Source organism: Stenella coeruleoalba (assembly GCF_951394435.1).
Source record: "Stenella coeruleoalba genome assembly, chromosome: 12".
Taxonomy (NCBI): Eukaryota; Metazoa; Chordata; class Mammalia; order Artiodactyla; family Delphinidae; genus Stenella; species Stenella coeruleoalba.
Window position 1 is genome coordinate 13,567,453 of NC_137158.1, and position 27,371 is coordinate 13,594,823.

General features: G+C 37.2%; 1 protein-coding gene across 5 annotated transcripts in view; it reads left to right on the plus strand.

The window, feature by feature from the left end:
- The window catches only part of LOC307195108 (unconventional myosin-VI), a 121,242-nt gene extending 93,877 nt beyond the window's left edge, over positions 1-27,365 (plus strand). For all 5 annotated transcript variants that reach the window (XM_079938861.1, XM_079938863.1, XM_079938862.1 and 2 more), the window contains exons 13-25: positions 452-609; positions 1,994-2,085; positions 4,587-4,659; positions 6,154-6,281; positions 9,306-9,401; positions 9,696-9,869; positions 13,172-13,210; positions 15,274-15,367; positions 21,341-21,471; positions 21,559-21,636; positions 23,437-23,566; positions 25,286-25,376; positions 26,083-27,365. In XM_079938861.1, coding sequence (XP_079794987.1) covers positions 452-609; positions 1,994-2,085; positions 4,587-4,659; positions 6,154-6,281; positions 9,306-9,401; positions 9,696-9,869; positions 13,172-13,210; positions 15,274-15,367; positions 21,341-21,471; positions 21,559-21,636; positions 23,437-23,566; positions 25,286-25,376; positions 26,083-26,269 — 1,471 coding nt within the window. In that variant the 3' untranslated portion in view covers positions 26,270-27,365. The remainder of the gene's footprint in view (positions 1-451; positions 610-1,993; positions 2,086-4,586; positions 4,660-6,153; positions 6,282-9,305; positions 9,402-9,695; positions 9,870-13,171; positions 13,211-15,273; positions 15,368-21,340; positions 21,472-21,558; positions 21,637-23,436; positions 23,567-25,285; positions 25,377-26,082) is intronic.
- The last annotated feature ends 6 nt before the right edge of the window (positions 27,366-27,371 follow it).

The following is a 27,371-nucleotide window of genomic DNA, read 5'->3' on the forward strand; positions in this document are numbered from 1 at the left end:
ATTTATATGAAAGAGTAGAGTTGGACAGTTTGGATTTTAAGATGTAAACATTTTTTTCCTAAACAGTGTTAACCCAGTTTCTGACCTTTAAAGTAGTCTTGAATTAAACGCAGTTTCTTTTGCATTTAAGAAAGTCACATGGAAGATTATTCCTCTGAATGATTTTTTTTATATATTCAGCATGCACAATGAGGTATAAATTAAGGTTAAAAAGAGTTTTTGAGCCTAATGTTCTTTTACTCAGTGATGACTTTTAATCTAATTATCTTGTAGATAATTCTCTTGTAGTATTCTACTTAGCCCCGTTTATCTATCTCTATTCACGAATGACATTTTGTAACTATTTATTTTGTTCTTCACAGTGAATATGTACTTAGTTCTTGGGGATATGGCATTATTTCCACAACATATTACTATGAAGAATTTCTGTTGGTACGGTCTTCTTTTACAGGGTACCCCTGAAAGTGGAGCAAGCAAACAACGCCCGGGATGCCTTGGCAAAGACTGTCTATAGCCATCTTTTCGATCACGTGGTCAACAGAGTGAATCAGTGTTTTCCTTTTGAAACATCATCCTATTTTATTGGAGTCCTAGATATTGCTGGATTTGGTAAGCATAGTTTTGTTTGTGAGTTTGTATCTGTTTGATACTTTCACACATATTTAAAATAAAATTTTAAAAACTTTTTTTCCCTTGTAATACCTTTCACTTGATGTATTTCCAGTTATATGTCCATACCACCATTTCATTTCATAATACGATTTAAGTAGGAAGCTAATGCTTCCAAAAAAAAAGGAAAGGGAAGACTCATGGATTTTGGTCATACTAATACTTAGATTAAAACATGTTGATTGAAACTACTATAGGTAGAGATGTCTGTGTACTCTTAAATGAGTACAGCTGATAAAGGTGACGTCTTGAGTACTGCTGATACAGAGAATTAAGTCATTAAAACCATTGGCTCCAGCCAATGGACCTGGGTACAGTTGACCTAGCACACAGGCCAAACTCATTACTATGTGTAAAAATTCATCATTAGTGTTAGTTGTCAGCAGATAGCTATTTCCAATAATTTCCACCAAATGAGTAAGCTATCAACATAAATATTTGAGAACAGCTATGGAGGTTTATAACCAGAAATGCAATGAGTCACTGATATCGGAATGCTGCTTTGTTCAGAATTACCGTGTCGTAAAAATCTCAAAGTATTACGTGTTGTAAAAATCTCAAAGTAAGTCTGACCATTTTTTACATTGGGCTTTATCAATGTGGGCGTTCCCTCTGTGCACAAGTGGTGTCCTTCGTAATTTGTTTGCATTTGTCAAGGGAAGATATGAGTGTTTACATTTGGGAGGGGCAGAGTTTTGTTTTCGCTGTAATACATATTTTAAAATTTACAATAAAGCATTACCTTATGATCAAAGGTAGAGAAACACTCGTCACTGACTTAAGATTTCGTAATCTTCAGACATTTGTTTCCTAGTCTGCACCGTTTTAGCAGAACACTCACATACTCAGAGTCGTAACATTTTAGAGCTACAGGGATCTTAGAAATAATGTAATACAATCCCTTAATTTTAGAAATGCATTAGTATCCATAATATTTTTTCTAACTATAATTTTACAGATTATATAGAAAAATATAAAGTACTTACATTTTAAGTCATTTTTCTTCTTTGATTTAGATTGCTTTAACACCTGTGCTTTAAAAATCTTTACAAGTGACTTATATTTTACATCTTTTACTATTTGACATTTATCTTATCTGACAAACACCTTTTTGTCAAGCGAAGGTATTTTTAATACTTAATTTTAATGCATATAAAAATTTAAGTCTTGAAATAAGAGCATTTGGGGAGTATGGAACAATTATATGTATATTTTTTAACCTAATGTTAAATTAAACATCGATACAATAAAACTTTATCCTTAGTTAAATTTACTAATGTGAAGTTGAGCTGATGATGACTCTTGATTCTGGTTTTGTTTTCAGAGTACTTTGAACGTAACAGTTTTGAACAATTTTGCATCAACTATTGCAATGAAAAACTTCAACAGTTTTTTAATGAAAGGATTCTGAAGGAGGTAATTGCCATGCAATTTAGATTTGAGAACCGCATTAAGCTATTTTAAATTTCAAGGTACACAGACATACTGCAGTTAGCCCGATGGATGGGGTGTGATGTAAGGTGGCCCAGGGAATCAGAGATGCCCAGTGTGGGCCCCAGTGGCACATCAGAAGTGTTAATGGTACAGCTGAGGCTTAGGGACCCAGTAAAAACTCTAATAGGCACCTCCTCAGAAGTGAATGTCTCTTGCTTCTTACTGGTGACTTTTACTAGACTTGAAATTCTGCCTGTTTCTTTTCCTCATTCTGTTGTCTTCACTCTTGCCACAGCCAAACAGTAGTCTGCTCCCAGCCCTGACCTGGGCATCTCCCTCTATTCCTCTGTGTCTCCGCTTCTGTCCACTCTGCTACCTGCTCGCCCTCTCTCCGTATGGCAGGAAAGCCACCAGGCCAGGAGATTCCTTGGGGCCGCTGGCCTGGCCCACCTCCGGGCAGCTCTTTCCCTGCCAGGATACCCTGCGCACTGCCAGTGGCCTGTCAGTGGGGTGCTTTTGTCTGGACACCATCTCCGGTCCAGTAAGGACTTCCTGCCCCTGCTTGTAGTAGATGACTGGTGGCCTACACTCACGCTCTCAAGTCTAGGAAAGTTCCTTTGTAACACCTCAGAGTGCACAGTGAGTAAAAGTAGCTTTGGATCAGTGGATTTGTGATTAGGCTAACCATTTTTTACCTTGTATTTTGAATTCTCCACCTACTGATACCCTCGTCTTTCCTTCCTTTGAGCCGTTTGAGATATGTCTTACTGAATGAAGAAAGTAGAGTTAAAGGGAACTCAGAATTAATCTGTTAATCTAGTGCAGCCCTTTGTTTTACAGATGAAGAAACTGCAGAAGTTCAGTGACTTCTGCAGGTCTGAACCCTCCTTCCCGGTTGCTGGCTCACAGCACCGTTCCCTTCGTATTAGCACCGCTGTGTTCTGAGTTCCCCACTGTCTCTGGACTTGAAATGTGAAATATTTTCTTTCCTGTTCCCATCCCATTCATCTTTCCCCCATTTTTATTGTGTTTTGTCTTTATGGGTTTCCTAGTACATTCCAACTTTTATACCTTATCTTATAATATCTTATATATTATACCAATTCTGGCATAAATAAAACAGGTTAAAACAAGTACCTATCAGTTAAGATAGTTTCTCTGAAAAGTTTCATCTGGCAGCCATAGTCCTTTCATTACTGTGTGAAGTTTTGCATGTATGCTTCTCACTTAATCAGCCTTAAATCTTCCCTTCCACACCAACCCAGCAAGCTTTTTGTAGAAACTACATGAAGAGGAGACAGTGCCTTGATTCATGTTTATTTTTATAATAATTCCTTAAAGTAAATGTGTGAATTTCAAATTCAGATTGAGTTCAAGTAGACAGTGCCTTCTAGAATGACAGAAACCTTTTCTAAATAGTACGTCTCGTGGGAGGAAATATTCAAACATTCAGGGGGAAAAAAGGTTGAAATATACATCACCCTAAGCTCATTGCGTTGCCCACCCATCTGTGATAAAATCCCTCCCTCCTCCTTTTTCTTTTTAATTTTAAGAAGATACCAGAATTACATCCAGGAACTTAACTTTGATTTGTAAATTATTCTTCTAAATTATGTTTATTTTCCCCAATGATATACTCCTCATATATATCACTGTGTAGATATTAGAGCCCATTTGCAGTTAATTGCTCTTTCCTTAACGTTAGTGCTTGTCTATAAATGTTATAAATCTGCTCTACCTCTCTTTAGACGATGATTGAGGGCTATTGAGGATATATAATAGGACAGACAAATTTCATGTCAGCAGGGAGCTTGTTTGTTTAGCTGTTTTTTAAGCTTTTTAAAATTATCAAAGCAAGTTATGTTCCTCTGTGTATTCCAGGGGTAAACTATGGCCTTCAGGACAAACCCAGCATGCCGCCTAATTTTACAAATGAAATTTTATTGGAAGACAGCCATGCTCTTCATTTACTGTTATCTGTGGCTGCTTTCGCCCTGCAGTGGCATAATTGCGCAGTTGTGACAAAGACAGTATGGCCCACAGCTGAAAATATTTACTGTCTGGCCCTTCCAGAAAAGTGTGCGGATCCCTGGTCTATTCTACTGGGAAGTTTGACTTTAGAATCGCTAAAAATGTTTCAAAGCCCCGGTCTTGTCTTGGGTTTGAATGGTTATAAACAGATCCCTGTGTTTGCGCCTGGCTGCCCAGCGTATTTCGGGAAAAGCGTGCTGATCTGCAGGGGGGAACACGTCCACATAATGTGAATCATGTTATGTTGGCCATGTAAGTTTTTATTTCGCCTTGCTTTAGGGGCAAGGGTTTTTCTTCCCTAATGTTTGCTAAGACTTCTCAGTCCCCGAATCAGCTGGTGTGAGCCTTGTACACTGACTGATCAATAAATGTTATGATCGGATATGGCACAGTGAATCCATTTCCTATCACACAGTAGCTCCATATCTGTGATTATGATTATTTCCTTTTAGGAACAAGAACTCTATCAGAAGGAAGGTTTAGGTGTGAATGAAGTGCATTACGTGGATAACCAGGACTGTATAGGTATGTATTTTTTTTTGCTCTACTTTTGGGAAGTATGGGAAGATACAGTGAATGATTTCACTGGTAATTTTTCTGTGCTCTGCTGGTTACGGGACTTGAAATTGTGGTACTTGAGAGAGGGTTTTACTTCTCTAGTACTGCTAGGAAGTTATTTTTCCTGTGAAGGCATCGAATTCAGCTATATTGAAAGTTTTCGTAAAATTCCTTCTATCTACCGTGAGGGATATTTTCTTTCTTAAACAGTTAACGTGAATAAGTTAAGGAGGACACAAAATTGCTTAAGCAGTGAAGGGATTTCTTATCTGCCCGAGGCGTCTGCCAGGATTTGGCTTTGCGTGTCTGCAGTTCTTTGTTTCTATTCTCTGCACCCGCACCCTTTGGCAAGTTGACATCACAAGTTGCAGTGTCCCATCCAGATAGCACCCTGCAGCAGGAGAACAGGGTCTCTGTTTTCCTTGTCTGTTTTTATCGGTAAAGAAGCCTTTCCCTGTCCCACCCAGGGAGTGTTCAGTCTGCCTTTTCTTTCCCACGCATCTCTGAAATCAGCTGTGCGGCAAGCCTTGCTTTGAAAATGGAATCCGACAGTTGAGTCAGTGACTCATGTGCTAGATTTGGACAAGATAGTGTAATAGTAATAACAACAACAATAACAATAATAACAGTACTTTACATTCGTGTTACTTCTCAAAGCACTTTCACATCCTACCTGGTCCACTCAGCATACCCCCTCACACACCATATCCTTTCACAGAGGTATCTTGGCTGGAACTCCTCCCCTTCCATTTCCCCTTCAGCCCACTTGGGTCGTGCATCTATCAGAGCACTCTCAGTTATAGCTCAGTTAGCGCGTCCCCCTCCACCTCTATTAATTGCCCAAGAAGCATCATTCTCTGACCAGTGCAGTCAGAACCTGGATTTCTCTTCCTATGTCCTGCGGCTTTTGGAGTCTGTCCCAATTAGCACTTCTGGATTTCTCTTCCTGTGTCCTGCGGCTTTTAGAGTCTGTCCCATTTAGCACTGCTTATGTATTTAAGCAGCTTACATTTTCTAGTTATTTTGGACAGGCAGGAAATTCAGAAACATGAATGGAAGGAGCATAAATTTGTGCTGTTACTGACGTTTCGCTGGAAAGTTTTTGAATCCATATCTATAAACAGTTTCAAAAAGCTAAGCCTGCAAAAACGTCTGTAGTTTGACTTCAATTTGAACATAGATGTCATGTGGGAGAGGAGGTATTTCTGGCTTACGGATAGAATGGTTATTATGTTAGTCGCTTTCTTTATGGAGTGGTTTTTCTAAAACCTATATTAAATATATGATGTTATTTTCTAATAAATTGCAGATGTGAAACAAAATTCATCTGCTCTTGTTGCTTGTGAGAGAATACAATACAGGATCATGTTACATTGTTTCTGATCAGTCCTCAAAATTTGTGATCAGTAAGTTTAAAATGTTACGTTTTTTATCCTGTCATATTCTGATTTTTTGAAATAGATTTAATTGAAGCAAAATTAGCGGGAATACTGGATATTTTGGATGAGGAAAATCGCCTTCCCCAGCCAAGTGATCAACACTTTACATCTGAAGTTCACCAGAAGCACAAAGACCATTTCCGACTCTGTGTGAGTTTGCTGCTTCAAAATTGAGCCTCTGGTGGGAAGAAAAACTTTTAGAAACATGTACTAGACATTAGATATTAGGTAATTAGAATCGTAAGTTATGTAAGGCTTTGAACAGCTATAAACATCTTCTTAATCCAGCACAGTATCTTCTATAGATAACCATTTAATTTGTATCTATATATTTTTGCTGCTGCTGATCTATCTAATCAAGGCAATTTTAGCTGGATATAAAGTACATTTCACCTATCTAAAACGTATAAAAAGGTTTACCTGTTTCTTCTTTTTTTTAAAGAAGATGTTGCGGGTAGGAGTTTATTAATTAATTTATTTATTTTTGCTGTGTTGCGTCTTTGTTTCTGTGCGAGGGCTTTCTCTAGTTGAGTCGAGTGGGGGCCACTCTTCATCGTGGTGCGCGGGCCTCTCACTATGGCGGCCTCTCTTGCTGCGGAGCACAGGCTCCAGACGCACAGGCTCAGTAGTTGTGGCTCATGGGCCCAGTTGCTCCGTGCCATGTGGGATCCTCCCAGACCAGGGCTCGAACCCATGTCCCCTGCATTAGCAGGCAGATTCTCAACCACTGCGCCACCAGGGAAGCCCGGTTTACCTGTTTTTATGTTCTCCCTTCTGAGTTAAGTGGCCATGAGTTGCTCTGTTTTGTATCATGTGACCTTGATCACTTTCCAGGGGTTAGCACCTCGAGTCACAAGCAGCTACCTGTCTGCAAATTTGTAAGACCAGCAAAGCTTGTGGCTAAGAGTCTGACTGGTGGAAGCAATTCATTTAGTGATCGGTAAATTGATTTTGATACTCTTTCCTTGGGAGTTTTGAATGGAAAAATGTACTCAGAGAGGGTCATAGAAGCTGCAGCAATAGAAGAATTAGCTAAAGGGAAAAACAGATACAGAAGGCAATAGAAATAAATGAGAAGTACACTTCTGAAAGGGTCAGAAGACCTGGTTCCCTAAACTGCTGTGCTTGACTACCTGCTTGTGGCAGTGAACGGTAGGGCTGTTTTCCATAAGGCTGGAGTGTGCAGCTGTTGAGGTGTTTTCCGTGTTCACCTAGCTCTGGGTTCATCTTTATACTCAACCACCATCACCTGAGGTAATGCAAGCACAACTCCATCCTTGCACCCAGAAAGAGCTGACCAGCACAGAGAAATGTGGATGTTAATTTTACCCACGAAGATAGGTGCTGCCTCATCTTAGAACAACAAAGAAAGGCAGGAAGGAAGAAGAGAAAAGCTGCTTAGAGTGGCAGCTGCCTCCTGTACTGTTGATTGTTTTGAGACTGTAGCATAGTATAACATTCGCTGCTTTGATGGGTCCAGGAGTTCAAGTGAATGAAAGCAGATATTCTTGTTTCCATACATCATTAACTAAATCAAGAACGTGAATAGGTTGAAGGCATTGAAAAGCTGATATAATTATGATAACCTTCTCTGGGGACTGCATCTCACAACTCCCTGCTCTTGACTTGGAGTTCTTCTGTATCCTTAAATAAGTCTGATGTGGAGCCTGCCTCTCTCACTTCAGTGGAGATAGAAAAAAGCAGTCTGCGTCCCCAACAAAACTTGCTGCTAAGATTAAAGACGTACATCTAGTCCTGTTTATTCACTGCTCTCTGTGAAGACCAGTCTGTGGATGCATGGTTACCTTTACCAAGAGTACTCACTGCTAGTCAACAAATGATGACCAGGGTTTCAGAGACATATAGCTCCAAGGACAGCAAACTAAAGCATCAGGAATGGACTATGGCCACTTTCCTCAAAAGAGAACAAGAGCAAGACAGTAAATTCTGAGTTGTACAGATCGTTACTTTTATTGTATGTCTTTGAAAACAAAATTATTAATAACCATTTATTGAACCTTTAGCATGTGCCAGGCACATTCTAAGAGTTTTGCTTGAATTACTTTATTTGGTCCTCATGAGAATCCTTTGGGGTAGCTCCTGCTTGCATCCGCCGTGCTAGAGGTGAGGGGATGGGCATGGAGAGCTCAGGTGACCTCCCTGTTTAGCATAGAGAGAAAGTGTTGGATTTGGGCATCAGGCCGGCGTCTTGACCACAGGGTCGCCCCCTGACTCGTGCCGGCCTGCTGCCATGCAGAGGGGGACTCTGTGATCTGCTAGCTCTGTCACCCAGCAAAAGCCTGGGAAGGTTCTGATGTCTTAGCTTGTTCATTTTTGAATGAGATTGTCTTTCTTAACCTTAGGCTATTTTGAGGGTCAGGAGTGATCTGTTATTCTGGAAACTTTCAAATATGATACCAACATGAGCTATTACAATTAGATAGTACAACCGGAAAAGGATTTTGTTTCCTTCGTATAGATTCAGGTTCATTGTGTAGACGTGTTAGGGTGTATGGTTTAAATCAGTAGGTGAGTCCCTGTGCTGATTTTGGGTGTTTCTGTAGAGCAGTGCTTCTCGACCTTGGCAACACCTAGGAATCACCTGATGTAAATGGTGTAAGAGGCTTAAAAGTTCTCCTGCTGATTCTAGTTCAGCAGCCAAGCTCAGGATCCACCACTTTAAACATAGGCATTTAACTTTACAAACCTCTGGTCCTTTTTTCTTTCCTAAGAGATTATAACCAAAAATATATGCTAGATTTTACTGGTACTTTAAGGCTTATTTAAAAAGCAGTATAATTATATAAAGTATGAAAACTCCCGTTATAATTTTAAGTATTTCACGTGCCAGATGTTTCCTAAAGGAAGTTGTGTAGTATATATATATATATATATATATATATATTTTTTTTTTTTTTTTTTTTTTTTTTTGGCGGTACGTGGGCCTCTCACCGTTGTGGCCTCTCCCGTTGTGGAGCACAGGCTCCGGACGCGCAGGCTCAGCGGCCATGGCTCACAGGCCCAGCTGCTCCGCAGCATGTGGGACCTTCCCGGACCGGGGCACGAACCCGTGTCCCCTGCATCGGCAGGCGGACTCAACCACTGCACCACCAGGGAAGCCCTGTGTAGTATATTTTTGATAATTTAATAACTGGTGTGTGTATCATTTTTCAGATTCCTAGAAAGTCTAAGCTGGCAGTTCACAGGAACATCAGAGATGACGAAGGCTTCATCATCAGGCATTTCGCAGGGGCGGTGTGCTATGAAACAGTGAGTATAACTTTCACCGGGAGAAAACCATTTGATGTTGAAGCTGCGCTGTGCAATATGGTAACATCTAGCCACATCTGGCTATTTAAAGTTAAATAAAATTTAAAATTCAGTTCCTCAGTACACCGGCCACATTTCATGTGCTTGCTGTCCCCACTGCCTGGTGGTGGCGATATTGGACAGCACAGCTACAGAACATTTCCGCAACCTCAAAACAGTCCTATTGGACACCACCATGGTAAGGAATATTATCACAAGATGGACCGAATCATTCCTGTTTGCTTTATTTTTCAGACTCAATTTGTGGAAAAAAATAATGACGCTTTACATATGTCTCTTGAGTCCTTAATATGTGAATCCAGGGATAAATTTATCCGGGAATTATTTGAATCATCCACAAATAACAACAAAGACACTAAACAAAAAGCAGGAAAACTTAGCTTCATCAGTGTGGGAAACAAGTTTAAGGTATTTGTGCTAAATGTATTACTTGAATTTTTTTCGTACTGCATTAAAATTGTAATTGTTTTATACTCTACAGTGGATAGTGTAGATCACCCTGAGAAATCCCACGAGTGAGATTCAAGAGCAGTCCCTGAACTGTTGCTGTTTGTATGCAGAATAACATAAGATAGGCATAGTAATTGACCATACGGAAACCTGGTAATTTTACGAACGTGCTCTTTCTTGGTTCTCTAACATGTCTGATTGCTTCTCCTCATGTTCTTGCTTCTGTTTACTGTCTGGTTGACCTTCAAACCTTCTCTTTCCCATGTGTTTTCTGTTTCCTTCCTCATTCAGCAGTTTTGTTTTAGCTGGAGTAGTCCAGCTCCAGATGGCTAGAGGGGACTAGTTGAGTTGAGAGAGGAAAAGCAGGCACTGCCAGGGCCTTCAGGTAAATGATCACCTTCGTGGACTCCTACTTACAGAGTGGCTGCCGTGTTAAAAAGAACCCAGCTCGAGTTAACGATTTCATTTTGTGATTCATTTTTAACGTGTTTTCTCTCATAGTGCATTTTGGGTGTGCATATTACACTAAAATTTGATTAAAGCTTCTAAGAACTTCTGTAAAAGATAAATGCTTTGTGTGGCAAACCCTTCAAATTGCTTATTTGACGTTGAAGAACACTTCATTTGTTTCATTAATTTCGGATCAGGAATTTATTCTTTGGGGTCTGATAAGGAATTGTCACATGATGTGCCTTAGAAATGCAACATCGCTGTTTGGTTCTAATTGCTGAGTATTTTGCATAGAAAAAGATAATTTAAAAACTTTGTGCCATGTTTAATGAATAAAAAATTATAATAAATAGATCAAAGAAATAGAATTAATTTCTCTCTTATACATTTCCACGAAGTCTTTTTGTTCTGTTTACAAGAAAACTACATATGCCTTTCATTATGTGTCCTTCAAATATTAAAAATGATGTAATTAGGAACAATATTTAAGACTCAGAATACTAGGTACTAACAGTGTAAGCTTCCTGAAATCCCTTGTGGATTGAAATGGGCTCTAAATAACTAACTTGATAAAATCATGTTTATAAAACAAAAGCTGAAACATAGATATAGGAGAATTCCGCTTATAACACATTTTTTCAAGGAACTAAATAAAAAGTTTTAAACTTTATTGTAAGTTATATTCATTAATTATGAGTTTCTTCTTCTCTTGACAATACTCTTTCTCTTATTTGGATATTCTTAGATTCTTAAATAGACATAATGGTAACAGATTGGTTTAAAATAGTACATTAGCCTGAATGAAACGGACATCATTTATTAAGTATTTTCCTAGTGTGATATAGTAGTATTGCTGGCAAGAACATACTTGAAATTTTAGACAATATAAATAAAATAAAGAACATTCTTAAAATTCTTTGGACTAAGGTATTTTATGTTGAGACTTTAAGTGCCTTAAAATTGCTTATATGCAATACAATGTATTTTGCCCATCAAACTGCTTGAAAACTGTAACTAAAAGATGTAACATTGTTAATAATAAAATTTCAAAATGTTTTTATTGAAATACTTTGAAATGAAATATTAGTAGTAATTCTTATTTTTAAATATAGTAGAATAGCTCATTAAATTCAAATTCAAGTTATGGGAGGCAATAAAACAACACAGGCTAGCATTTACAGTAATACTTCAGTTATCGAACATGACCGAGAATCAGAAGTTTTCCACTGAAAAGTGACATTTTCAGGTTATTGAAGTAGAACTCTTTTACTATTAGTGTTTTAGAAAAAGTAATTCTTTTTGATGAAAATCATATTCTTTTATTATATACATGAATAATTGTATGCTTTGAAATAAAAATAAAATACAAGTAAAGCATGCGTTGCATCAGGCTATTATGCCTTTTGGTCTTTGACCGCTGTTCTTTGGTAATTGACATTCTTCCCTCTTCTCTCAGATGCTATAGTTATTTTTGCTGCTTCTACTGACTTAACTTTTTGTCCATTTTTTTGGGCGAATACTGTGCTATGGATTAGGAAGCATGGGCTTTGTCACAGTTGTTTTCTTTCCAAATTAGTGGCTCTTACACTTGCTTTTCATTTGTGTGCTGGTCTAGACTGGTTGAGGTTGTCAGAACTCTGTCAAGCAGATCAGTGGGGTATGACTGTATTTTTTTAATCCAGTGAGAAATTCACTCCGTTTTTATAACTTAAGCCTATAATGTCTGAAGTGTACTGTAGCATCACGCTTAAGAGAATGAGCCTTGGTGTTAGGTCCTTGTTGGAGTCTTGGTTTTGCCATTACTAGCTCCCTGATCTTGGCAAGTGATTTATCTCTCTGGGCCTCAACGTTTTCACCTGTAAAATGAGTCTACTAATATATCCTTAATTAGAGTTGTGGTGCGAATTAAACATGATAATGCCCGTGAAAAGCTTTGAGCAGTGTCTGACTCATAGAAAGCATTCAGTAAAGTATACCTATTATTATTATTAAGTATAGCTGTGATTGAATAAATATGTTAATTGAAGAATTAATTAGTTAATTTCTCTTTTGTTAAGTAGTACAATAAGCATCCCAGTATAAAATCAGTATAACAATTTAAATTACGTTGCAGAGAAGTAAAGCAAATGCATGATTTTAATGTACTGAACCAGAGTACATTAAAATCACTTAATATTATTAAGCAAAGGAAAGGTCCGTAACTACTTGTACTGTCCAATTTTCTTGAGAAAATTGTCCTAGCCTTTAAAAATAATTGAAATGTGAAGTTTTAAAATAGTAGAGAGGGTTTCTACAGGTAGGCAGGTCCGTTTCATTTATGAAAGGTGTTATATAAAACAATCCTAATGCATTAGTGTATATTTTAAACACGTTTTCATTCTTAATGGAGCGTGACACAAGCTACACCCAGCTTGCCACGAGTTCACATACTGCTCCGTTGATCCCTTATTGAATGCATCCCCAGCATTTTCATTTACTTCTTGCATTGCCTGTATACTTTTTCCTTATTCACCCCACCTGCAAGTGTGCATGTATGTTTTCTAGTATTGCTAATTTTCAGTCTTTTAATTGTATAAGTTCTGTATAAGTAAAATAAGTTATTGTCCTTGGCATCATATATTAGCCATACATTTCTGCATGTTACTATCTGTTAAAGAGATTGTGTACCAGAAGCTGTTAAATTGTAATGTGTTATATATGTCAGTGTTATTGCATGTTATTTTATTCTAATGTTGAAAAGCTAATATTTACTTATGGTATTACGTACTTTTGCTCTTTGAAATAATGAAGTGATTTCCTTTCTTCTACAGACACAGTTAAATTTGCTTCTGGATAAACTTCGAAGTACTGTGAGTACACTTAAAAAAAAAACCCACAGGGTTTTTTGTTTTTTTGTTGTTGTTGTTTTTTCCGGCTGCGCCGCAAGGCACGTGGGATCTCAGTTCCCCGACCAGGGATTGAACCTGTGCCCCCTGCACTGGAAGTTCCGAGTCTTAACCACTGGACTGCCAGGGAAGTCTTCAAAAACAGTGTTTTTAAATGGTCCTCTTAAAGTATTATTAGTAATTACTCAAATAAGCACAGTAAACCTGGAATAATTAGAAATTCATTTTAAACCAAATTTCATCATTAAAAAAATCAGTTTTTAAAATGGTTGTCATTTTGGTTAGGTTTTTTCTGAAGAAGGGTCAAATATATATGTGCAGTCAAATTGTTTTATAAATATATAGAATTCTCTGAATGTTATTAAGATTACCCTGTAGCTTCAGGAAAGTGAAAATAATTAGTTATCGTAAGGAAGGAAAATGTATTTTTTAGGATTAAAGATAACACATATAATTCATTTTCATTTTGTTACTCTGGTGGTAACATTCTCTAACATGACAGTGCTGATATGGAAAAAAATGGACATAATATTTTTATGTCCTATTATAGTGGCAATATTTCCTAGGAGCCTTTTTATTAACTAAACATTTTAATTCTCTCTGTTTTTTAAAGAAAAATTCACCATAGAAAGAAATTTGATACGTCGGTTATATAAATGAGGCATGATTTCAAGAGAAGACTTATTTTTTAAGCAAATCCACAGAACTTAACTGATTACTCTTTTCATGTAGTCATTTGAAAGCCAAATATTTATTGTCTCTGTGCTATTATTGCTTAACTTATTGTTAGATTTGTTTTGAAACCATTAAGAAATTCTTTTAACTATCCTCATTGTTTGCAAATATTTCTCTCTTAAGGACAGACCTTTAAAAACCAAGTCTGATGAGGAGGTATTTTATTTTTATCACCCAAATATAATGCTACTGTAAAATGATTAGATTATATTTGTGATTTTTAAAAAAGGCATTTCTAAAAAGTGTTCTAAAAGTGTTTGCAGTGAGCATCATTGTTGACATTAACTATTCAGTTTTGCAAGGTGGCTACTTGGAAGCAAAGCTGTTATTTGGATGTTTAGTGTATTAGCTTCAGTTCCCAACAGTTTCACTGGGTACATAGCAGTATTGTCTCTGTCTCATTCAGCAAAAATCTGATAACGGATTGTAAATGAATGCCTTTAAGCTTTTTAAAATACATATCGTTTAGCAAACAAAACTTTAAAATGTGCAGTGGTGCAACTCAGGGACCTACTGTATGTTTTTAAAATAGAATGATGAGAAAGGTTGACTTTTTTTTTTTTTTTTTTTTAGCACTTTGGCCTAAATTTTAAGAGGCATAATTTTATGCCATCTTGTCATAGGGCAATTTTCTTCTCACAGAAACACAGCATATAAATATATTTAAATGTAGAATAAAATCACATGTATGTTATGCTGTGAAATGTATTGTTTAAATATGTTGAAATATTTTACTAGGAGAGACTTTTCTTTTTACAGTGACAGTTTTTTGGCACTTAAATCTAAAATGTATTTTTCTAATATTAGTATATAAATGCTTTACATTATAGAAGTATGCTAATGGTCTTAAGTTCCTTAGTGATTATTTTAAAAGAGGTTCAGGGCTTCCCTGGTGGCACAGTGGTTGAGAATCTGCCTGCCAATGCAGGGGACACGGGTTCGAGCCCTGCTCTGGGAAGATCCCACATGCCGCAGAGCAACTGGGCCCGTGAGCCACAACTACTGAGCCTGCGCATCTGGAACCTGTGCTCTGCAACAAGAGAGGCCACGATAGTGAGAGGCCCGCGCACCGCGATGAAGAGTGGCCCCCGCTCGCCGCAACTAGAGAAAGCCCTCGCACAGAAACGAAGACCCAACACAGCCAAGCATAAATTAATTAATTAATTAATTAATTAAAAAAAAAGAGGTTCAGAAGTTAATGATAATATGCTCTGAAAGTAGCTGGTATTCATAGAAATAGAAAAATAAGAATGCTATATGGATCATTTTTAAAAGTACCTTTATTATTCTAGGGAGCAAGCTTTATTCGTTGTATCAAGCCGAATTTAAAGATGACAAGCCACGACTTCGAAGGAGCTCAAATTTTGTCTCAACTTCAATGTTCAGGTATTTCTCTATTTTTGTAATCTATATCGGGGTGTGTCGAGAGTCTTAGTTCAAATAAAATTTAATATATGCAGTGTTTTCAAATAATTCACAACTATCTTGATTATTTTTAAGTGTGGTAAGACTTTTATATTTCCTTTATTTATAAGAAAAGAAGGGCTAACGAATTATTTGAGCAGTATTGGCGTAGATGTTTTACATCATTGAGGTAAAATGTATAAAAACTCTTCAGCTGCGAACCCAGGTCTCCCTTCGTGGATGCTTTCCGTGGCCTTCTCAGTCCTGCAGCGGTTCGTTCCCACGTAACTGGGTCAGGCGGTGGGTTTTGGTGTCTTTTTTTTTTTCTTAATTAATTAATTAATTAAATTTATTTTTACTTTTGTCTGTGTTGGGGCTTCGTTTCTGTGCGCAGGCTTTCTCTAGTTGTTGCGGTGAGTGGGGGCCTCTCATTGCAGTGGCTTCTCTTGTCGCAGAGCACGGGCTCTAGGCATGCGGGCTTCAGTAGTTGCAGCACTGGGGCTCAGTAGTTGTGACTCGCGAGCTCTAGAGTGCAGGCTCAGTAGTTGTGGCGCACAGGCTTAGTTACTCTGTGGCATGTGGGATCTTCTCGGACCAGGGCTTGAACCCGTGACCCCTGCATTGGCAGGCGGATTCTTAACCACTGTGCCACCAGGGAAGTCCGGTTTTGATGTCCTTGCTTCCCACTCCACTACTTGTAAAACAAAAGAAAAAAAAATCAACACAATACCCTCGGCTTCTGTGGAACTTTTCTGCACTTGGTTAAACTATCACTTTCTACCCCTCACCCGGCCACATTCTGTCTGTGCTTAGTCACCCAAGTCTTGGGCCCTGGACTCCCTGTTTTCCTTCCCCATGCCCATCCTTCATCCCTCCCACACCACCCCTGCCTGTCCCGCTGATTCAGGCCTGGGACACTTCCGGAAACTCTTTTGCCTCCCCGACTCCTTATCTTGCTTCTCTTAGAGACGGATTTATTAGAAAGCTACTGGTCGCTTTAGCTTCAGGGTGCCTTATTTAAATGAGCTCCTGTCAAAACCCTGAACCTGATTTTGTATGCTTTTGTAATTTCATACTTTTTCTCTTAAAGTGCCCTCCCCTAATTATATAAGCTTTGGGCTCCCCACAGCTACATCTACCCTTGACCCTTCTCACAAAACCTTAGCTGTTTGTGAATCTAATTTTGTCCTTTGTCCTCATCTGCACAGAGAAAGTGGGCAAGATAGATTGGCACTGTTACAAATTCATGGTCACTAACCTTCAAAGGGCTCTCATTACCCGCCCCACCAAGTTTCCCTTGGCCAGCAGGTTCTGTTTCTCCCCGGACCCGTCAGACCCACCCTGCTCTGCTCAAGTCTCCGAGCCTCTGCTAACAGGCAGCCTCACCTCTTTTTACTAAAAAGCTGAAAGCCTTACCTGTGTGCTACCAAACACTTCTTCTACCTGCACAACTGCCCTCCTGGTAGAAAGGAGGAAGTGCCTCTCTTCCTCATTGAGACTGTAGTTCTTTGGATTTATCCCTTCCTGCCTTTTCATTAATCCTCAGTATTGATGACCTGTATTGAAGCTCTGAGACAGTTTCAATCCCATCGAAACCTCATCTTCACTCCCTCTCACCGACATTCCCATCCAGCTGCCTCCCTATCTCTGGTCTCACTTTCTTTTCTCCGGTTTTTGCTTTTCTCTCCAAGAATATTCTCTTCTTGCTTTCTCAGTTTCCTGCCTTCCACTTGCTCTTTAACCCGAGGGAATTCAGTTTCCAACAAAATAATTCTTGATAAGGTTTCCAGTGATTCCCTTGACCCTGAATCACACGTTTCCTCAGACCCTCATCTCAGTGGAGTCCGGAAGCATTTGCCTCTACCCCATCCCCATAACATAGCCTTTCCTCAGCGCCTAAAACAGCGTGTGTCCCTGCCTCTCGTTTGAATTCTCCGGCCATTCCTGCCTCCTCTGCAGGGTCATCTTCTACCTAGATATTATTTGTTAGAGTTTTTTAAGCTCTGGGTTAGGCCTGTTCTCCTTCTCGCTCTCGATCAGTGCTGTTCGGTATAACTTTCCATGGAGGTGGACATATTCTATGCCTGTGTTGTCCAGTATGGTAGCCACTAGATACTTGTGGCTACTGAGCTCTTGAAATGTGACTAGTATGACTTAGGTACTGAATTTTTAATTTGTATTTAGTTTTAATTTTTAAAAATTTAAATATAAATAGTCCCATGTGGCTAGCGCAACTACAGAGCATGTGCCTAGCAACCGTCACACTGGACAACCTAGCTACATATTCTCAATATAAGTCTCCCCAAGGCCCTTTTATATGACCTAAAGAGTGTGTCTTTTACTCCTCCAGATTTACTGAGATATAATTGACATATAACATTGTGTAGGTCCACGTTGTGCAGTGTGTTGATTTGATACGCTAATGTATTGTAAAAGGATTGCCACCATAGTGTTAGCTAAGAGCCCCATGAGGTAATATAATTACCATTGCTTGCTTGTTGTGAGAACATTTAAGGTCTACTCTCCTAGTAGGCAGTGAGCCTTAGTACTCCCTAATCCAAGCTGTCACCATCTTTCACCTGGCTTTTTGCTGAAGTTTCCTAAGTATTCTCCTCACGTCTGCTCGGTCTGTTCTTCACATACATCCAGAATTACTGCTTTACAACTCAAATCTGAGCACGTCTTTTTATTGCTTAAAATGCTGCAGTGGCTTCTGATTATGATTAGGGTAAAGAGCAGAGTCCTCGTAGCTTATGAGGCCCCATATGGTCTGGCCCGTGTGTCTATAACCTCCTCTGTTTTCTCTCTCTCCTCTCCATTCTCCAGTCACTCCGGCCTTTGCTTTAGTTCCTTAAATGCTCCCTCTGTTCATGGGGCCTGGGCACATGCTGCTTCCTGTATGAGAAGCTCTTATCTCCCCTTTGTCTTATTTTTCACATTTGCGCTTGGTTGTCATTTCTTTATGAAAGCCCCCAGCTAGGAAGGGTGCCTAGCACCATCATTTCACAGTCATAAATTTTATTTATTTTCTCCTTTCTCTAATCTGTAAACCTCTCGAGGGCAGAAACCGTGTCTGTTTTGGCTTGTACGCATGTTCCTGCTTCCTGGCAACACAAAGCATGTACTAGACTTAGTAAATATTTGTTGAACGAAATGCACAGTCTAGGAAATAAAAAGATTTATTTGTGACTAACTTTAACAAATACTAGAAAGTTAAATAAGTGATGTCTGTTTTATCCCTACATATGTATAGATGTATTTTTGTAATATTTTCTTCAGATCATTTTTACTTTGACTATTTTTCTCATTTGAATTTCTCTTTACGATTTGTTTAGCCTAATATAATGTCATTTATTTCCTAAGTGAGCATCCAGTGTCCTGGCAAGTCAAGTGTGTTTAGATTTAGCTATATATACCATTAGATTAGCAGAGTGTGGGCTCACTGATGCTTTAGCTGGGATTCCTCTTTCAGTAAGCAGTGTATTTTAACATGTTAAGATCTGTTGGCAGTTTAATAGATGCCACCAATTCATAACAGTCTGATTTTTTTATAGTACTTATAATAGTAAAATGGCATAGAATTGGTTCCAGTTATGTGGCTAGGTAATGAGAAAAAGCAAAAAATACCAATAACTGGTGGAAAGAAAAATAATTATGAAGTTTTCTAAAAAAAAACAACATTTAAGATTTGATTTCTATAATACTTTGCCTTTCCATTTCTGTTTTTTTCTAATTTAAGGAGAATTAATTGAGGACAGCTTTTACTAAAGCGTCTATCTTCTGATCAGCCAACCCCAGGGCAAAGTGGGGGAAGGTGAGAGAAGGCAGGTCTTCTTTCTTTAACCTCGGGGCTCTGCTGCCCGTCTGTGGTAGCAAAGAGGGGTTCTGAGGATGACCAGCCGGGACTGCAAACCTGGCTCTTCACCAGACTCCCTGAGGAAGCTCTTCACCAAACTCCCTGAGGAAGAGCCAGGCCATGGGAATCTCTAGAAGGGAGAGTACTTGGTTTGGTGATTTTTACTTTTTTTAAGCATCAAAAGATCTTTAGTGTAAATTAGCTTCAAGTGTGGAGAAAGCAGCCGTAGACTTGGTAATTTGTTAAGGTCCATGAAATTCTTAATGTAGTTCTGTGAGCCTAGTTGTCTGCAGCTACAGGGCAAGCCAGGGGACTCAGAGGTTGGGATGCACACATTTCTAAGGGTACTTGTTTTTTTGATATAAATAAAATGGGCAACAATTGTGACAATATCAACCAAACCTTACTTTTATTTCTCCAAGCAGAGCCAAAAACTAAATCTAGATCTGAACTCTCCATAGGAATAATTGCGTTTATATGTTCCATTATATTATATTAAATTTAATTTAATATTATGTTTAATTTAATACTAAACTTTGTTTAATTATAATACATATGTTATACATCATAGTATTATATATAAATTATCTATTGCATATAATATATATTTATTATATTTAAGTTATAATAGCTATATATGTTCACTGTAACAAAAATGAAATGGTACAGAATAATATAAGTAAAAAGAAGTCTCACTTCTCAGGGGTGACCATTTAACTCTGTGTCTTGGACATATTTTTCATACTTGTTAAACCTCTGCCCTGTTATTTTTAATAAATATATCATATTCTATCATATGGTTATAACATAATTTAATTGTTATTAATTAAAATATTTAAGTGATTTCTGTGTTTTCTATTACCAACAGTGACCCAGTGAACATGTAGAGACGTTCTCTGTGCATATCTTTGCCCACATACGTGACAAGTTGTAGGATAGATTCATCAAAGTGGAAAATAGTCAAAGGGATAGATATCTATTATTAACACTTAATATTAATTTAATAATATAAATACATATTCCAAACTGCCATCTGAAATTGTTGCACTGGTTTACTCTCCCACTAAGAATGTATGTGCGTGTTTTCCTACACTGTCATCATCCCCAGGTACTATTGGGGTTTTACATCTTTGCCAGTCAGATAGGTTAAAATTCAAGCTGATTGCCTAGAGAGGCTATCTTTCCAATGAGACTATTTTAAAATAAAAATCCACTCATTTAAAAATATTTTATAATTTTATTTTGCTAGTTTGACTTTTTGACCAGCAGAAATTTATTTTGGTGTAAGGAGTGAGGTAAGGATCTGATGTTATTTTTGTTTTCTAAATGTCTAGCCATTTGTCCCTAACACTTTTTATTGAATAATCTTATTTTCTTCACTGATTTAAATAGTCCTGTAGACTGAAATCCAGGTCTTTCTATAAACAAAAGTCCTGGCATTATCCATAGTAGTTGAGCCTTTCCCTATTTTATGCTTTTCCTGATGTGAAAAGCTCACACTGACTCAAGGCTCAAATTAATCACGTAGTAGAGTTATACTGAATATAGGTAGTCATCCTATAGACGCTTTACCCCAGTAGACTAATTCCTTTGAGGGGTGAGTGAAAGGGGGTCTTTGTAATGAGAAAGTGTGCTCTCCTCTCTTCTCCGTTTGCTTGAAGCACTGGTGAGAATCGGGGAATGTGTTTGACTTTGTGTTGGAGACTCTTACCAGGAATCTTGTTCCAAAAGCAACCTCAGGACTTGGAAAATAGCCTAATGCAGGTCTTTGCCTTGTATACCGCGATTGTGACACAAAGGGTTCCAGCAGAAAAAAAAGATACAAACTACATTTGAATTTTTTAGAGACCAGTCGTTTGTCTCTAGAAAATAGTTAGTCAAGCTAGTTTTAGATGAAATTTGGCTACAGTAGTTTTTAGGTGGTGGGTAAGCTGGGACATATTGAGTATAAGTATGATATTTTCTATGTAATATTTCATTGCTGATAATTTCTGTAAATTACCCATTTTAATTTATAAAATTCTTTGATCATTTGCAAGTTATCCTTGGACTTCTGCACAGTGATTGGCAGTAAAACTTCTGTTTGTTTATGAATGTAGGTATGGTGTCTGTTTTGGACTTGATGCAGGGTGGTTTCCCATCGCGAGCTTCATTTCACGAACTCTACAACATGTATAAAAAGTATATGCCAGATAAACTCGCAAGATTAGATCCAAGACTATTTTGTAAGGTACAAACACTACCTAAATTGAGATGTCTTAGCTATACACTGTCTTTCTTATTAATTCCTAATTGGCATTTAAATTTCATTTTTCAGGCTCTTTTTAAAGCTTTGGGCTTAAATGAAATCGACTACAAGTTTGGGTTAACAAAAGTGTTTTTTAGACCTGGCAAGGTAAGTACATTTTTATTTTAAACTTTAACATAATTAATATGGATAGTCGGAGTCAGTGAATATTTTTAAGTGTTCAGTGATTTATGTTATTCTTAAAGAGCATGCATATGTGTATGATACACACAATTTTCCCACTGGTGAGAAGTTTACACTGTATAGTACTCTGTACAGGGTTTTTTTTTTTTTTTTTTTTCCAGCTTTGGAAGTATTGGAATCAGAGGATTGTTTAGTTGAATTTTTTACTTAAATAAGGGTTAACCTGAGATACTTCTGTTTTAAACAAGTTGAAAGCTTTTCTAAAACATATTCAGTCTTCAATAATTAAAAAATTCACAGCACTTTTGAGTCTTCATTGTGAGAATGAGATCTCTTAGAGCTTGATAGATGTGTAACATACAGAAAATTGGACTGGAATCTGTGCGGACTTTATCAAATCGTAGAAGGAATGACTGTATAAATACTTTTGTATGTAACATAATTTTCTTAGGCTACCCATAGTTTTAGTATTTACAGATTCTTGTACTAGTCCTGTACTAGGATACAAAATGGAGTTATAGAATATTTCATAACTAAATATATACAATACAGAAATACTTAAATGCTCTTCACAATCTGTTCATAATATTTTCACCATTCCTGACTTCTTTAATATTGATTGAATATTGCATTCTCATAATTTTAAACACAATTGTTATTATATAATAGACAACTATACTTGTTTGACTTAGCAGAATCGTTAATAAATATCTCTAGTTCCTTGAAGGCTAAATTAATCATAATAAGTAAATCTGATTTCACATCTTGGGGCATGAAATGAAATCTGTGTAATGCATTACCAAATGTATGCACTTTCCTGTGAATATTTTTACTGCAGAGAACTTATATGATCTCCTATAAAAGAAAAAAAGTTAAGAATATAAGTATTCATAGTTGGCTTAGCTGTAATCACATGTATTTATCATAAACTCAACATTTCTCATTTCAGGACTGTAGTAATTATTTTAGAATTAAGAGCTTGGTAGAGAAAGCACTTGGTCTTATTTGCCTCTAGAAAAATTAATCAGTCAGAAGGATACAGTGAAAGCGCAAGGCAGATTTTCAAAGATCTTTAATCTCATTATATTACCTTTAATTTAATTTCGATTATAAGAAGCTGTTATTTTGATAGATGTGTGACCTCTTCAATATACTGTAGTGGGATATTTGGTAAAGGATAGAAATCAATATGTAATTCGGTGGTAAATTGTGGAAATAATGCATTTTCTTATTTAATAACCTTGTAGATGTTTTATTCGTGTTGTGTGTCTCTTAGTAGCAGTTTCTTATCTCTGGCCAAAATAAAGGTGGGGATTGGGCGAGACACAGTAGTTGTGGTGGTACCTGATTTTATAGAGCTGACCTTCACTTCTCCAGTGATCTCAGAGTAAGGATGAGCCAGTTCAGAGAGACAGGAGACCTTTTTTCATTCTTTTTTCCATAAAACCTTTCGGCTAACCATCTGCAGTGGTCATTTAAGATTCTTTTTCTACTTTTCCTGTTGAGTCTGCTAACTAGCAGTGAGTAACCCCCGCAGCCCAACCACTGCAAAAAAGATCCTGGAAGAAGGAGGAGAAAGACAGCAAACTTCAGCCAAGTGTGCTTGGTTTGCTGTGTACCCCGCTGAGACATGTCTGTGTAATAGGCTTGTGACCACTTCCAGAAAGCTAGATTTTGGATTTGAGTTACAGTTATTTTGTATCTCTCTGTGTGTTTAAACACATCTGTCTCTTGATACTGTTAGCCAATGACTTTATCTCCTAGTTTGCAGAATTTGACCAGATTATGAAGTCTGACCCTGACCACTTAGCAGAGCTGGTCAAGAGGGTCAATCACTGGCTCATCTGCAGTCGCTGGAAGAAGGTTCAGTGGTGCTCACTGTCTGTCATCAAACGTAGGTGTTTCCTTCCACTCCGAGATACGCAATTATTTTGGAAATGAACTGGTTTGTGGAATGTTATACATTTGTCTCAGTGGTGAGCGCTAGACAACAGGGACCGTGTCGCTTATTCATGCTGTGTCCCTGGTTCCTCCCGTAACGCCTTACATGTAGTATGTAATAAATTAGTACCTGTGCACTTTTCTTTTTTTTAAGTTTTTTGAGTGTATGATACTTACCTTCTTTAATCGCATGCATTATATGATAATTAATTTCATCACGACCTAAAAAAAACCCCAGCACTCACTATCTTGATTCTTCCCCCCTCCCCTCCTTTCCTCTCCCTTTCTCCCCTGCTCCCCACACCATACCCCAGTCTCTCAGACTAAAACCAGAACTTTTCTTTCCGCCCCCATGGCATCACCAGAATACACACGCTAAAAGTGTCCCAGTCGTAATTGTCTCTTCTTGTCCCTGAAATCATGCCAGTCAGCAAGCTCTGTTGATTCCCCCTCCAGACACTGTACATTCTTTACTCTTTATTGCCACTGCCTTACTGGAGCCCCTCTCCCCAGCCTGCATAGTAACTTCAGTGGCTCCCAAACTGGTTTTCCTGGCTTCCCAGACTTATCTTCCCAGAGTCTCTAACTAAAAGCCTTTGATTACAGCTTCCTTTAATAAAGGGCAAAGTCTAAAGTCTTAAAATATTGTAGCAACTACTTATCTCTGACCCAAAACAAGGATGAGGGACAGAATAATTTTGGGTTACCTGATGGTCTATAGCAAACCTTTAGTTGTAGGGAGTATCGTTAGTAACTTGATTGAATTTATAATCCCCCGCCCCAGCCATACCCTCCACAGTACCTGGAACAGTGCTAGGCACGTGAAGAGGATTCAGTACATTGCTGCTTATTAATAAAAAAAAATTCCTTTGACCTAATGAAAAGGAGTTGTGCAAGCAACATGCATGCTATCATGAGGTCTTTTGTTAGTCAATTGTGATATAAATAAAAACAAAGCTATAATAATAAAAAGACAACAGAAGCTCTTCTCCCATCACTTTCCAAGTGAAATATGAACATACTTGTCACTATAGTTAAATGCCTTCAGCTTTAAACATTGCATTATGATGGAAAACATATTATATTAAAATTATTTCTACTGTACTGTTCATTTGTGGACTGTGTTGTGCAGTGGTCAAGTCAGTAAGTAGACAGGATCTTTGCAGCATGTTAATGGGGAACCTCTGCAAAAAACGTCTCCGGGTCAGATCAGTCTCGGATATCGACTAACTGAAGTTAAGTAGAGTCCTTTATTGTAGGATTCTTAGAGGCGTCACTCAGTATGTTCATTGTGAATCTCCAGAAGGAGGTGTAGCGCATAGCTTTTCCTGAGTTCATTTGACAGGTGAATCCTTTTTTCAAGACACGCCTGTTAACATTTCCTAGACCAATATTACCTAGGACAATTTGGGACGCATTAATGTAGCATAACAAGAAGGTAATATATTTAAAATGTACACCTAGCCATATACATGATATGCTTTTTATTTTAAGAAGTATAAAGAACTAAAGAAATGTTAAACTTGCCAGTTTTGATGTCTGATATAATATGTTCATCAAGATTTTGTGTTTCTTGAGAATTGCTTTGTGGAAATGAATGGTTTTTAAAAATCCTGTATGTCTGATTTAAACTAAATAATTTTCTGTCATTATATTTTCCTCTTACACATAGTGAAAAACAAAATAAAATATCGAGCTGAAGCCTGCATTAAAATGCAGAAAACTGTTCGAATGTGGCTTTGCAAAAGACGGCACAAACCTCGGTAAGATGAATAGAGCCTAAAGAATCCAAAAAACCTATTTACCCTAATATAAAGTGGCATAAAGTCATAATGAAGAGCAGTTTGCATACTCACAGAGTTTCCTTTTTTCTCATGTTCTTTGTAAAAGATGTATTAGTCTGTTATTCATGTTATTTATTGGACATTCGTTAATTAATTGCTTCATTAATTCATTACTTGCCTCATTCTATAAAAGGATTTGAAGTAGCTTAGAAAAATGTAACACTGTAAAAGGTTGAAAGGAGCTGTTTTATTCTGATTATTTTAGTGACTTGAGTTTATTGATAAATGTCAAATTGACATTGTTTTTAAAAACATCTCATTAATATTTTGACCGTAATTTTCAAGATTACCTGTAGGAATTATATTGTCTCACTGTCAGTTTAGTCTTTATTTCTTATTTGATTCTACTCTTTTAAGTTTTTCTGTAATTTGAATTCTCAAATTTTTCAGTGCAAGTATAGAAGGCTTAAGCCTTGCTGACACATATTAATGTCATTCACATCCATATTTGATGATTCCTTTTACCCTCAACAAAAGATCTAAAAAAAGAGACTATTGAATAACACGAAAACAGAAGTGAAATACTCTGTTTAACAATATGTTTGGTATTTTATTAAAATGAAAAATCTGTCTGCAGCATTCAGTGGTGAAATTAAACTCTGATGAAGTGTTGTTATCTTTACAGCATTGATGGCCTGGTTAAGGTGGGCACACTGAAGAAACGGCTTGATAAATTTAACGAAGTAGTAAGTGCATTGAAAGATGGAAAACCGGAGATGAATAAACAGGTCGAGGACCTTGAAATTTCTATTGATGCTTTAATGGCCAAAATTAAGGTATGTAATTTTAATCCAAATGACTTTGACCTTTGAAAATAATTTTTAATACCTTTTGTTATTGGTATTGTCCTTTTTTTAAAGATACAAAACGTTACAGATGTTGAGTCTCAGAGATAAGTGATGCTCAACATATTACTTACTCTATATTTGAAAATTTTCGTAGTAAAAAAAGAGAAGACAATTTTTGTGCAGTTCATCTGTTGCTAGGAAAGATTTTTCCAAAATACTAACTAAAATACTATACTGTTGGTAAGCTTTTGCAGAATCATTACTGAGAGAGGATTAATGCATATTAATTTTGTTTCATCTTTTTCTACTTTCAGAAACTAATTTTTAAATTATAAACGTAATGTAATATTATTGAAAATCTGGAGAAAATCACCCCCAAATCCTTACCCCACCACACACTAACACATTGAACTATTGTACTGTTGCATATTCCTCTCAATCTTAGTTTATATGTACATATTTTTGCATAGTTCTTATCATGTACATTTAATTTTGTATCCCTCTCCTTAAGTGCCTCATTCCTGTTATTCCGTTAGCTTCATATAGGCTATATCATAAATTACTTAACTGTTATGAAGTAACAGTTTTCCTCCATATTTTGTAGCCAAAAAAAGGGGGCCTCTTTTTTTCGGTTTTGATTTCCATTTGATTACTAGTGGGACTGAAAATTTTTTCTATGTGCTTGTTTGTTAGTTATATTCCATCTGTCTGTTCATATCTTTTTCTGTTGTACTTTAGGATCTTAATGTTTTTCTCATCTCCTTTCATAATTCAGTGCAATTATGTGGGATATAATACCTCAAAGCGAGGCTTTTACGATGTTTTCTACAGATATTTTATGTAGACAATGATGAATCTTGGAGGAAGAATGGAGAAAGAAGTCAAGAGAAAAATGAAAATGCTTTGGATAGCCTTAGCTGATGTTGCAAGTCTGTCAAGAGCCATCCCCATTTATGTGGTATTAAATCAATTAAAATCAACCCAGCCACATTTAAGAAAATCATCCATCAGTTTTGGGTGTAGTTGATAATTTCTTAAATATTCCTGAGGTATTATTTGAACACTATTGTTAAAGAGTAGTAAACTCTGGCAGAATTAGCTAATCATTCCTTAAAAAATAACTTTG